Source organism: Antrostomus carolinensis, unplaced genomic scaffold (genome assembly GCF_000700745.2).
Source record: "Antrostomus carolinensis isolate BGI_N321 unplaced genomic scaffold, ASM70074v2 scaffold19426, whole genome shotgun sequence".
NCBI lineage: Eukaryota > Metazoa > Chordata > Aves > Caprimulgiformes > Caprimulgidae > Antrostomus > Antrostomus carolinensis.
Genome location: NW_010324154.1, coordinates 1 through 14197, shown reverse-complemented (window position 1 = coordinate 14197; position 14197 = coordinate 1). Strand labels below are relative to the sequence as shown.

The following is a 14197-nucleotide window of genomic DNA, read 5'->3' as shown; positions in this document are numbered from 1 at the left end:
AGGAATGCAAAGAATAGGGACATGGCAGTGGGATAGTGTGCTGGTGTGAGAAGAGAAAGAAGACTGCAAGCACCTGTGGCAATGGGAGAGAGCTAAAGAAGAAGCAGAGGGGTATAAACCTCAGCCAACTGAAGCAACAAAGCAGACAATGTGTTAGGTGTCATTAATTACTCAGATCAGAGGCTGATTTGAACCACGCTGCTCTATCAGTCATGCAAAAAACAAAGCTGTCCTCTATCTGGCAAGAGTATACTGTTCATCTCTTGCATTGTCTCTCAGAAGTATCTTGCATTTGAAAACAGAGACAAAATGTGTAACCATCCTTGCCACTTGACTGCCTAATCATTTAGTTTCTCATTCAGCTTCTTCCTAGTTGTCAGCATTTTTCTGGTAATGGAATAGCCATATTTTCTACCAGATCCCATTCCTGCATTAATCTTGATACAGATTCATTTTATTGTTGTGCTATATTTTATTTTATTTTATTGAAAATATTTGTCTAGTCGAACATCCTCATAGTGGAGCAACAAACCAAGTAGTTTTTTATGAGTACATACCCTAGTAACACACTTCTTGGACTACCATCTTCTTCAGGATCTTTCAGGCTGAAAATTGTTTATCCGAGTCCACCACTAACACAGTTGGCTAAAATTTGTCAGATTTGTATCAAACAAACAGGCCACACATACATAGTGCTAAGCTACATATATTTTTAAATGCCCATCACCACTCAGAACTGAACTTGAACTTAATTTTTAAGACTTGAAATTCCTACAAATAATTTAGCATCTCACGTAAGAGATGTGGTACCTATCACAGAATTGATCTCTCATACAGAAACGGCACAGGTGTCACTAGATGTGGCTCTCCACCGTGTTAGATCTGCCTTCCATAACTCTTGACATTACAGATTAATGAAATAGCACTGACAGTAGAAATATGGAGCTAATAAGGTGTGGATTTAGATCACCTGTGTATTGTGTTTCTGTCCTTTAGTTTTAAAAAGGCAGTGTTAGCAGCAGACTGGTGCCACATTGAGTTACTTCCCTGTTTAGTGAACTCAGTCTTTTCAGAATGAGGAGGAAACTGTCCATTTCTCCTGAATGTGCATGGACCTATTTTTCAGAAACGCTGAGCCCCCACAGCTCCTGCTGACATCAGGGAAAGCTACAGTTGCCCAACACCAATGAAAAACAGCCCCTGTACACCTGCAAATAGTTAAATATTGGAATAGAAGAGTTGGGCTTTTTTAATTTATAAGCAAGCACTGGCAAGTATTGCTTGCTTGAAGTATTAGCCACATTGGTCCTTAGGATAAAATTCTTGAAAAAGAATGGTTTAAATTTTGGTTATAGGGTTTTTACTTCTCTTTTGATACCATTTTGCAGACTGTTACTGCAGTATGAGCATGATAGAAAATGGTAAATTTACTTTAAAAAAATATAATTATTTCTCCTTGCTTGGACACAGTAATGCTAAGAATACTATGACTATTGAGGGAGAGATCTCTATTACAACAGTATTTGAAGGCTTTCTCTGAATATATTGAGAATTCCACTAATGCCCTATATGTCACAGAGAGATAAGAAAATGCAATCTGATGTTAATAAACCCAAATCATCACATTGGCATAGGAGTGTCTGTGTTTCCTATGTGATACAGTATAAAAAAAACTCTGATGTTTTAGTATAATTTTGATTGCAAACATTCTTCATTAATACAATTTTACAAAATATTTCTTCAGCTCCCCAAAGAACTGGACACCTGAAACAACATTAGATGTTGGACCATTCATAGCTCTGCTGTCAAAAGGGGAATTAAATGTCCTTGCTGAAAAGGTATGGCTTTCTTATCACTTTTAAATTTGTAAAAGATTGTGTTAGAATTTGGATTTGTGAATGTCGTAATGCAGTCTAAATTATGTAACCTGAATGCTAAACTAGGTAAATAATTCTCTTGGCAAGGAACTGTGTGTTAATTTTTCACACATCCTCGACTCCATCGAAATTTCTGAGATTTATTCTTGAAAGTGATGGTAGTATAAACAATTATTTGTATGTATACAATTATAATTGTACATTGTGATGTAGGGAAGAAAAGATTCATTTATAGTAATGCAGACTCAAATATTTTTAGTACTTTACACCTTGCAGTGTTGCTTCCTCTGTTCCCTGCTTCCAACCATAAAACCTAATGTTTCTTATCTTGTTAATAATGGGATCATACTGATCAAATTAGCATTTACTCATGTGGCCCTTTGCCCTAGGGCCAGTGTAGCACACATACCAATAACTGATAGCCTCAGCATTGCACTTTGTAGTTTCTTTGCCCTCTTTAGTTCTTATAATCTTCTAATTTTTATGTATAGGAGTAAACTGGACTGCAGTAAGGATTTAATTCTTCAGCAGAAATATGTGAGCATAGTCAGCAAGTTTTCCTCAGGAGATAATGCTTAAAACTGACCAAATAGAATAGAACTCTTCAACTGGAAGGAAGATGTCTAGCAGAGTGGAGGAGAGAGGTCAAAAAAGCCTAAGAAAGGTGAACAGGTTAAAGTTATTTCTCATAATTTAATTGGGTCTCTGTCCTCAATTCTTATACTTATCTGGCAGATTTAAGACAAGCAATATAAAGTACCTTCTGTACTGCACATACTAAAAGGGTGAAATTCATTGCTACAGGAGGGCCTGGACACAGATTCCAATCAGGCAGTGCTCAGGTGTTGCCAGAAGCTGTGGGCGTACAAGAGGGAGAATCACTCAGAATTTTCTTTGTTTCTAATTTTTTTCCCCTTCAAACTTACGCTGTTGACCTTTCAGTAGTAGCCAATTTACTCTCCTCTACTGAAACATCTGCACAAATAGGAAGGAGGCTGAGCTGTTACTAACTCCAGCTTTGCTGAGGTCTGCACAAGTCTTTCTCTGCAAATTGATTAGTCTTAAAAGGAAGAAAGAAATCTTATTTATCCTTTTTTTTCCCTTTGAAGTTCCCCGATATCATTTTACAAATAGCAAAGACAATTGGACCAATTTCTTCAGCTGAAGAGTTTCTATCAACTGTATTTGAATCTGTCTCCAGTGCCACTGCCAACATTGAATCATCGCTCACCAGACCTGGTCAGTATTTCACCTGATATCTGTGCAAAGTGCCAGATTTACAGTGGTGCCATTTTGGGTTGTGATGGTGCAGTGCAAATAGACCTTTTGTTTCACCTTGTCATAAAATGCATTTTGAGAAGCCAGACAATAAAAAGTAAAGCACTGAGAAACTTAAAGAGGTTCAGACTTTTAGCAAAAACAGTGAGAGTCTTTGTTCTGTTGCCCATAGTTATGTCATGCATTAACCAATTGCTAAAACACTTTATTTCATTACAGAATTCTATGGTTAAGTGTCTCCTGGAATGTTCCTGAGTGCACAAAGGAAAGAGATGAATTAGAGGGTTTTGTTTGTTTTTACTTTTTTGTTTATTTTTACTTTCCTTTGTAACCTAAGTGAAAATCCTTGAATTAAAAAGCTGTGAAGGTGACAAGTTACTGTTGTGCCAGAAGATTGCACATAGTTAATCTTTTGCCAGACATGAGCATATATTGACTGGGCTGTTCTTAAATCTGACGTTAGTGGCAGTGTTCTGTGGGTCCAAATGGACAAAGTTTATTATAATCTAAAAGGTATTTTAATTAGCAACCAAACGAATCTATTAGATTCTCTGGTGACAAATGGATCATTTTCTTTGTATAAATTACATACTTCAACTATATTCTATTATTATAATAACTGTATCCTTTCTCTTACTTGACATTCACCCAGGAGCTAGGCCATCCTGCGCCATGGAAAACAACCCTGCTGTGGGGGAGGCTTTTGATAGCACAAATGTGAATTTAGACCCCAACAGTTTCAAGGAGTTTGGTACTGTCTGCCTTTATATCTTGGAAAATTTCCCCATTGGTTCTCTACCTAACAGAGTACAGGTCCAAGCTCTCAGCAAGCCCTGAGGCACCATGGAAATCTATCTGCTTTTATAACAGCAACTGTGTGTCTCTGGGAATGAATTTAGTCTTGATAATGCTGTATTTATATATAGAGAGAGACAGAGGATGTTCTACAGAGTTGTGTTTTTGCATAGCCTGAAAAAACCCATGACCTCTGTTGATCACAATTATCATGCTCTGAAAAAGCAGAATTGAGCTGGGGGAAAAGCAGAGTATTATTCCATCAGAATGCATGATCCTTGAACTAAACCATTGGGTCATAAATCATATTTCTTTAGACTTGGGCACAAGACAAAAGGTTCAGCATCAGATATTTCAGTATGCTTTTGTCCTTATGTCTGCTTTTTTAGGCCTCTGGATCACAGCAATGTGAATCCCAAAGACTTCTCTAACCAGACTTAACTCATGTCCAGTGCAGTGGGAGAGCTGTCTTACCTGCATTGCTAGACCAGTATAAACCCACCAGTGAAGCTAATGCTCTTTGTTAAAGGATAACTTGGCTCCAAGGCTATGGAGGCTTTCCAGTCTTCACTTGGGGTGCACGAACTCAGCTGAGGCGAGTCTGGGAGGTGAAAAATTGATGGATTGTTTGTGCTAGTCTAAGAAACACTTCTGCAGTCCAAGTGTGGTATTGAAGTTCTGTTACCAAACATAATCTTACCAACTCCACACAACTCACACACTGCTTTCAATAAGAAATAAAGTTTTATGGCTGATTTGTAAATCACTAAGAAATTGGGTATTACAAAAATGGCTCAAGGATAACACAGATGCTTTCATGCTACCAACCTGCTATTTTACTTTGTCCACAGTCCAAGTGCAAGCTAATATTAATAACAGTAACAACGACCAGTGACAGGGTTCTTACATCTATGTCTACATCAAGCTAAAAACAAAGGTGGTGCTTAAGGCAAGATAGAACACATGAGGCAAAACTCAGGAATCATGTGTCTGAGATGCTACCAGAAAGCAGTGGCACTGCTGGGAATTTAAGTTGCTTACCTCGAGCACTGAGATGTTATGATATATTTTATATTTATATATATATATATATATAACATTCTTCATCAAACTAATGTGATTATGTAGCAGAAGGGTGAAGCAGCATCAGATACAGGAAGCAAAGCCAGGAGTCTGATATTTCCCTCTGTAATCGCACCAATATATCTAGTGTGTTACAAGTAATAAAATCAATGTTTTTTCCAAGAACACTAAATATTAGGTTTTCATGACTTGGGGAAGGGAACTGCATTGTGTCTGGATGGGCAGTATTTACATGATAAAAGCTGACCTTTTGCAGCAGGGGAAAGTGAAACAATGCAGCTTCACAAGAGGGCGGTGTAAAGGGAGAGCAGAACATCAGCTGGTACAGTGGAAGCTGAACAACGTTTTCGTTTGCTCAACAGATTCAATCTTTTCAGCGTTCTACCCACTACTGCAGCTTCCTTTGATGCAAATAAATCCCCCCTCTGCCTCCTTTCAAAGTACAAATCTACTTTGTACATCCTCGCTTTAATTTATTTATCTGGGGGAGCTTAGCTCAGGCACAGCATCTGTGAAATTCTTGCTTTTTATTGGTAATGCCTGTATCTGAAGACATGTAAGGATTATTTGGTTTAGATAATTATTTAATAAGGTTTTCCTAAATTAGTGACAGGAGAGAGAGCTGTAAGCAACTATATTAGGTTTCTAATTTCTGCTTTCCATCAATATTAGAGATAGATTGTGCCAACAAAGACCAGGATTTGTTAAAACACACAATGGAAACAGTCTCATTTGATCATGCATGGGGCCAGAACCCGACTGTAAATAAGATTTTTTTAAATGGAGTTTATCTGTCCAAACAATTCTGTTGTAAGTGAACAGCCCTCTCTAGATCCTGACATTTTAACAACATGCTTGACATAAAGAACAAGCACTGTGCTGCTCTGACACATCCAGCTTCTGTCTTCACCTTGTTTAAATGTCAGGCAAGTCCTACAAGACATACGTCTTTGTCAGGGTATTTCAGAGCAAAAGGACCTCTCATGTCTGTTACTTTCCAGTTGAACTGGATTCACATATGTGCTGTTTGAACATGGAGAAGTGTATTCAGCTGCAGCATTTTTTGGAACAATGACATGGCTATATGGAGGTTTCCACCAAGGTCATCCCAGAGATTTGCATTTCATCCTTACTCAAGCAAGGCTCCCAGGGAATGGTGGTTTTTACCTCAGAATGAGCCCTTGCCTGGGTTTTTATACCTGTAGGGAATTGGACTTGAAAGAAACTTGCAAGATATTTGTTACTCTTATTGCAGATATCCGATTTTAGTTTTATTGTGGCATCCTATATTGTAATTGTTCTGAAATATATGTCTGCTCCTATTTTCTTTACCAGCACGCACTGCCTTTGGAGGACAAAGGATATAACATTTCTTGCAAGTTAGGCTAATTCTAGTTTTATATCCAGGATGTTAACAATGTAAATATTTAAAGAAATTATTTCATTGCAAGATAATGAATTTATCAGTATTACATCAGCTGCAGTTAATTCATAGTCTGTCACTTTCTTAAATCTCTATATTGCTTTAATTCCTTTTTTTTGAGTCTCCTTGAAGAAAACTCTTGCTATTTTACTTTTTTTCCAGATTGCCTGGGAACCAGAGCTCCTTCTTCAGATGAAATTATTAAATTAGCAGAAGCAAATGTCTTTTGGTCAGTTCAGGAACTGAAATGCATTGATACAGGGACTTTTGACAAAAATGTGGAACTTCTTGGGTCTGTCTCAGGTTTTAACAGCTCACAGCTTATTGCCTTGAAGGAAAAAGCCAAGCAGGTAACTGTCGTGTCTGTGAAAGAAAATTAAATCCATAATTGGATTTGCTGTTATTGAACTATGCAGTTCTAAAATAACTATGCTATGGCAATGTCACTACTGCTGCAAGAATATCTATTGTTTATTGGAAAAATAATGTGAGATGATGATAGAAGACTATGGCCCTTGCTTTACAGTCAACAGGCAAGTAGTTCTGAGCTATTGGCAGTTGAAAAATTCAAGTGCTTTTACTTTTGAATTGCTTTTCAGTTGCTTGATTCTCACTTTTCTTTCATAAATTAAAAGTCAGCAAGCAGTACTATAGGCTGTTGATTGGTCTGCTGAGAATTAAGCTCAGAGTGTTAAACTGTCTACATCAATGTTAAATATAGTTTATAGTGATGTAAAACCAGACTGACTGAAACAGACTGTTATTAGCTGAATGAAGCTCGTTCTCCCACCTTCTTGTCACAGGCAGGGACAAACCCATCAATGGGAAAATTTAGGGAGGGGAAGAAAAACACATGTGTTGAGTCTGTCTTTACTAGGATGCTACTGGTGAGTGCAAGTTATGGAAATGCAGCAGAGAGAAAACCTCCCCAGCCTATCTTCAGCTTCCTGTCACCAGCATCTGCTGGAGGTTATCTGCTCTCTGCTTCCATCTCTGCATGGTAAGCTACTCTGTAATCCCGTTCTGTCAAAATGATCCAATGTTTTAATTTTAGGCTCCATCAGATCATTCTGACAGAATGAGGTTAGGAAGCATCTACAAGTGCAGTTGACTGCAGAGTACGAGTGCAGATGCTTGGAGATCTGAGGGCTGCAACCTCTGGAGAAAAGCAGGATCAGGGGACAAGGTGGGCTTGGGCAGCATTTCCTTAAACCAGCAGCTGCAGCTGAAATAATGGAGCTAACCATGACTTTTCAGTAGATAAGGCCAACAATGCAGTTTTTAGCAGTGAAGCTTAGCTTTTAAAACTCTTGAACTGCAGGTGCTCAAAGAGAAGTGGCACTAACCAGATTTATAAAAGCAGATGGTGACTCTCTGCAATTGTCTCTGCTGACTTGTTGCAGTAGGACAAGAACCCACTACATCAAATGCATTCTTCCAAGACATCTTCCCTCTGTCAGCATGGAGACATGTGGGTAGGAAAACGGGGAAAAAAATATAGTCCTGGAAGAAAATGAAACCAGTGCTCATCTGAGGTAGTGGGAACTAAAATATTTTACAGCAATGCAACATAATGATATACTTAGAGTGATGTCTGCTACAGAGAAACTGCCAACAAGGTCAATACACTCATATCCCAGCTATATCCAATTCAAAGAAATACAGATCTGTAGTGCACTGAATTAAAGTATATTCTGTCTGTGTGAAGGTTTGTAAGACAGATTTCTGCTAGACAAAGACAGACTTCCTATATTAATTTGAAAAATGCAACATGGTGTTACACTGAACACGAAGCATGAGAAATCAGACAGTACAGGCAAAGCCCTTCAAAGTTATGTCCATAAGATACTGTTATGTTATTAACTAAAGGGCATCTTTGATTAAAGGTTTGATTAAGCAGCTTTAATTTCTCCTAAATTGATTGATTTCCCCTAAAAGAAACTGCATACTACTCATGGTCCCAAACTAATTCAAAAAGTCGAGTTATCAGATTGTGTCTTAATGAAAGTAAGAAGCTTAGCTCACTTGTAAGTGGAAGGTCTCCAAGCTCTGCGATAGTAACAGATGTATGGATCTGTAGTTTCTAAGTGAATGAGGACAAAGGAGTGTTTCAGTTTCATATGTTGTGTTATTTATATCGTTATGTCTGAGATTTCATCCAGCACTGTCAGATAATACTATTTATGAAGTACTTCAAATTCTGCAGTTTATGACCTAGATCAGGAAATAGACACATGACATTTTTAACTGCATGAGTTTCATGTATCTCTTAAGCTGGAGAATTAAGAGCTTTAAAATTCAGCTAATGCTTTTTACTATCAATTTTCTTTGGAAAAGATTGAAATTTCCCAGGGTACGACCCTTTTTCTGTTTCTTTATGGCATCGTAAAACCAACAGAAAAGATCTGGTGGAAATTCAGTCAGGAGGTACAGGTCCAGCAAAGCATCTCTTAAACAAATCCTTAACCCGAGGGTCATAGTTGAGAAAAGCACCCCGGCAGTCCTGAGGCTGCTCTGTGTTGAATATGCACATTGGTATGAACTGCACATAGTCTGCAACTCTGTGTAAGGAGGAGCACCTTATTGCAGAGATCTGGACCTTTTCCTTTATTTTATGCAGGTTGTACAGCTTCATATGTATCTGAAGGTGCAAACACTACTTAGTAGGCAACTGCAAGATATTCCTTCAGCAAGTAAGGACTTGCTGAAGGAATTAGCAAGGTCAAACTAGCTTTGACCTTTCTAATTTTTTGAATGGAAGTTAAATTGTAGCTATCCTGGAAATTGAATAAATATTTCCATGAATTGGACAGCATGAATAATCAGCCCAGGACTCTGCTTTTAGTTTTATTTTTCTATGTGGAATTAGCAGCACAATCATGCACTAGAAAACTGTCATGTATTGACTGACAGAAGACGAAGTTGCTGAAGTACCTGAGATCTTTAAAGGAAGCTTTTTAAAAAAAAATTTAATGTATGTCTGTCTTGTTCAAGTCACTTCCTCCAGCCAAAACCCAGTGTGTTTTTTCTGTAAAGATAACTGGCCACATCCTGAGAGATACTGACCACTATGTTGTATCATTTCCAACTAAATGGAATTGACAGTTCTAGCCTCTGCAAATTCAGCTCTCGGTGGACTTTCATTATTCTTTATTCAGGCAGACCTTTTCCTGAAATTAAGATTTTCTTAGGGCTGTGACAGCTTTTGAATCACTAGATTAACTAGATCACAGATAAAGTTAAAAGCAGTGAAACGTGTCAGTTTAAATACATTGGTACTGGTGTAGAAGAGCCCCTGCTTATTTCTTTGTTTTTCCAGAGCTTTGCAGATTTATCTGTACAAACACATATAATTTTTTTTATATATATATTGTATGCACATAAACTAGAAATCAGAACTTTAGGAACTGGCTATTTGTCTGTATTACCTGATTCTCTACTTCGATTTCTGCTTTCCTTGTCAATGACTGAGCCAGAATGACTGGTCACAAAAGCAATTTAAAGCCACTCCACCTGAGAATTGCAGCTGGTGTAGAAGCCTGGGCAGTCCAGGTCCCACTTGCACAGTAGTGGTGTAAATAGTGTGGATCTCAGCACAGACTCTACATTTTTGTTGGTTTTAGTGGTACTTGTTCCTACAGCAACACTTCCAGCAGTCCTTACACTCAGGCTGTACAAATTGCACCATTTTTAGCTAAAATTAGTGTAGAACCTGGAAAACCTTCACAATACCTAAGCTCTGCCTTTTGTGTACAGAGAGGCATACTTTGGGTATTGGGAATTTTAAAACCAAGGGCTTTGAGAATGGGGTATATAGAGGAAGATTCCTAATGATCTAACAGATATTGATTAATCTGTTGTAAAGGTTTGGGGATCACCACCAGACTGGAAGAGTTATCATATTGTTTCTCTGGGCCGCATTGCTCTGGCACTTACTGAACATGAAATTGAAGAGCTGGATTTGCATTCTATTGACACCATTTCTGTACTTAGTCAGCAAACAGAGTGGACTGTTGCCCAGGTAAGGATGTTATTGAATGTACTCCTTGTGAAAGGCTCTGGATTCATGCCCTTTGGGACTGAAGTGCTGGAATTGCCTAGGAAACAGATACAGCAATCCACACTACTCCCTGCTGCTTTTCTGCAGCTATGACCCCAGTGAAAGTAGGCGGGTGTAGTAGTTTAACTAGTAGTTTATTAGCCCTTCCTAACCAAGAGTAATCACTGAAGAGGTAGTGTGCTTCCCCAACCCCAGCATCCATTGCCCTAGAAGCCTAAGTTATTAGCAAATATGCTCCTCTCATCTTCTTTTCCTTGAATAACTTCTAGTTATGTCAGTGGGATTTTCATAATAAGAGTTAGAAGCTTTTATTTGTGCATGCAGTTGGCAGCATGTTTCTGACTCCGTGACCCACACCATCAGGGCTCTTCAGTTGCACAGATGCTGGCATGGTGGCAGCCAGCTTTGGCGGAATATCACAAATCTGTTTAATAGATTCTTGTTCTGAAGAGCACCATGAGAAGGAACCACTTGGGAGGATTTTATACAATACTAGTTGGCTTTAGAGGTTTCCTGCTATCAGTAAGAATAGCTAGTTAAAAGAGATTCATCCTGCCTAACTTGAGTTATCTAGAAGTTAGGCAGCTAGTTTAAGATAGTGGATAGATTAGGAAATCTTGGAAGATGCTTGTTTCTCTCACTGACTTTGGAGGATGCCTTGGAGGCAGGCTTAAGCTAGAACACAGTTTTTAAGTGGTTAGTTTAGGATGAGCACCGTGACTTAAGTTTGCAAAGGCATTTTGATACCAATATCCCATCCATATCTGAAAATTGATCCTAAACACAGGTCAACACCTATATATGACGTATTTAAATAAGACAAGACAACCTGAGTATTAGAAAAAAATTAAAAATTCATATTGATCCACTTGAATAATTTATGTTTTCTTCTGGCAATTTAATTTAATTGGGCAGTTCTGCTGGGCAATTCAACGTGTATTTCTTCTGGCAGAGTGTTCCCTTGTGACCCAGCAGAAGAGGTACAGAGTGCTTTCAAATCACTTGCACTTGGGAAGTGGTTGCGTAACAGTGCCCTGTTCAAGTGTCACATATAGGTGGTGACAGTGCTCCTCCTGAAGGCCATGGCAAAACTCCAATTAATTACATTGGGGAGGCTCAGGATTATATATGGTCCATAGCTTCTGGTAAGATTTTGAGCTTGTAGTAACAAAACCTTCAATTATATTTACTCTATTCATGCTTAATGTCTTCCTCCTTTTATAGGCAAGATCTATTTTGCAAGGTTTTCTAGAAGACTCTGGACAGACAATCAGTACCCTAAAAAGCTTTGATTTAGTTGGATTAGGAGCTATTCTCTGTGCTTTGAACTCCACAGAAATCATGTCCATAAGGACTGCTGAATTCAGGTACTGCATTTAATACTTAATTAAATATTTATTAGTATCTCTATTGATAAATTTTTTGCAATTTGTTTTCCTTCAAGATTTCCAGAGCCTAAAGGACACTTTTTTACATTTTAAATGCTTTTAGAAAGGCAATAACTGTTACAGAAGGCATATCCTAGTTGTTTAAAGTATTCTGTTTTAGGTTTCCTCTGCCATTTATATCCCACCATTTAAGTATCACATTGAGAAACTCAGGTTTTTGTTCAAAGCATTAAACATTTTCATGCAATTTGTGTACATATATTTTAAATTGAAAATAAGTTTACAGTCTTCTTACAGTAGACTTAAGTATGTTCCAGGCACATTTAGTATTGCATGTAATTGCAGCATGTAACATTAACCTTGTTGCCTTTTGCAGTGCTGCTGTTGCAAGAATTGGCCTGTTGTTTTGTAGCACTCCTGTTCTGAGGCAGTTTAAGAAGATGACAGAATCTGTGTTTGGAACTGCTGCCAGCTGGAACAGCTCTGTTTTACAGGAGATTGGTACTATAGCAGGTAACAAATTCAGACTCCAGATGGTGATGGTTCTGAAGCATTGTTATTAAGCATTAAGAGACAGGTTCACATAGCAGTGCATTTTTCTAGACTGGCAAAAGACATTTCTTCCAGAGAGAAGTCACCTGCAGGGATGGACATCCAACAATTTCATTAGCACTAAGGAAAGGTTGTGGTATTCTCCATAAGGTTCCCTCAATCTGCTCAAACTGACCATGGAGAGCACAGCCTGAGGCCCTGTAAGTTGGAAAGGGTACATCAAAGAGAGCAAAACCTACAAGGATTTCAGACCCACTCACTAATTGTGAACCGTGCTGCTACAAGAGGGGCTGTATTGGGTTGGAGCAGTGCTCTAGGTGACCAAGCATCCTGCCCCCAACAGTGGAAAGAACGAGCTGCCTAGGGAAGAGTGAAGAGCAGGGTTATCCTGTAGTAATACTTCTCCAGAATGCTCTCACAGCCTTGGAGACTTCCTGAGACAGAGGTCACACACAATTTTGTTTATGGATTTTTTTTCCCTGTGATCGTTTAACTGCACATTGAACTCTCATAAATTTTAGCATCCTTGATGCCTGCAGCAGTGATTCCACAGTGTAAGTACCTAATGGGTGAAGAAGTAACTCCCATTGTGTGCTTGTGCTCCCTAATCTTGCATCAGAAGAGGCTGTGAACAAGTATTCCCTAACAACACTGCTTATGATTTTATTGATTTCTCTCATTGTCTCTTTTCCAAGATAAAATAACTCAGGTAGAGTACAGTCTATACCAATAGTTAAGGTAAGATGATTTATAATGTTGGAATATAATGAAAGAAACAAAAAAACCCCCATTATCTCTCTTCATAACCCACTGGAGTAAACAATTTATTAGATATTTTGTATGAATGCTTAAAATTTGTATTAACCTAAAAATAAATCTAATGAAGTAAATATTAACTGATTTTTTTTCCTATTGGGGTTCTTTTTTTTAGGTGGTTTGAATGAGGATGAAGTAAAAGCTTTTGATAAAAACTTGATGCCATATTTCCAGCCAATAGCAGTCAGATGTATGCCTCCTGAAATTTTCCAAGTAAGAGCTCCATTACTGAAGAAGTAACCAGTTGCTATTTTTTTTAGTGTAAATAAACTGCAGCAGTGATTTATAGTTTGGTTTTGAGCTTCAGCAAAATTTTTTCTCTAGTGTGTTAAGTGAGAGGCAGTCAAGGATCCGAAACATTCACTTCCAGCTATATCATCTGTTATTTGTGATGCCTCTATAAAATATGCTAGACAAGCTTTATTTATTCTTCAGAATGCATCTCAAGGAAAACGCAAAGATCTAGGGTCAGAAAACAGGGAATGGACTCTCTTCTAACACTATATTCAGGTCTAACTTTTTCTTCTCTGATTATTAACATTTGCAAGGATGCTATCATAGCTACAGATTTTTCTGCTGACTATGTAAGAGCTTTTTTATTATCCTAAAATCTGTCAACATTCTCCTGAGTTAGCTCTAAAAAACAGATTGTACAGCCAGATAGAGATCGGAAGGGAATTACATTTAATTACAGCAGTTCTGAATGTGGACCAGAAATTAGAACATGGATCTTCAGATCATCGCCCCAGACTTTTATTTGACTTAGTGACAAGATTAATATTCTACCTGGGCTGTTCTCTTTCAGATGCTCAGGCAAGCACTATACTTATGGACAGATGAGGGATTATTGTGGGATTGAGTGCACCCTTAATAAGAGTGCACCCTCCCACCCTTATTGTGGGATTGAGTGCACCCTCAGCAAGTT

General features: G+C 38.2%; 1 protein-coding gene across 1 annotated transcript in view; it reads left to right on the top strand.

Moving 5' to 3' along the window:
• Window positions 1–13854, top strand: part of OTOA (otoancorin) — a 31997-nt gene extending 18143 nt beyond the window's left edge. Inside the window, exons 20-27 of the mRNA XM_010170837.1 lie at window positions 1745–1838; window positions 2987–3116; window positions 6619–6806; window positions 10322–10477; window positions 11741–11883; window positions 12281–12417; window positions 13388–13485; window positions 13708–13854. Of these exons, the coding sequence (XP_010169139.1) occupies window positions 1745–1838; window positions 2987–3116; window positions 6619–6806; window positions 10322–10477; window positions 11741–11883; window positions 12281–12417; window positions 13388–13485; window positions 13708–13770 (1009 nt within the window). The 3' untranslated portion in view covers window positions 13771–13854. The remainder of the gene's footprint in view (window positions 1–1744; window positions 1839–2986; window positions 3117–6618; window positions 6807–10321; window positions 10478–11740; window positions 11884–12280; window positions 12418–13387; window positions 13486–13707) is intronic.
• Window positions 13855–14197: the final 343 nt, after the last annotated feature.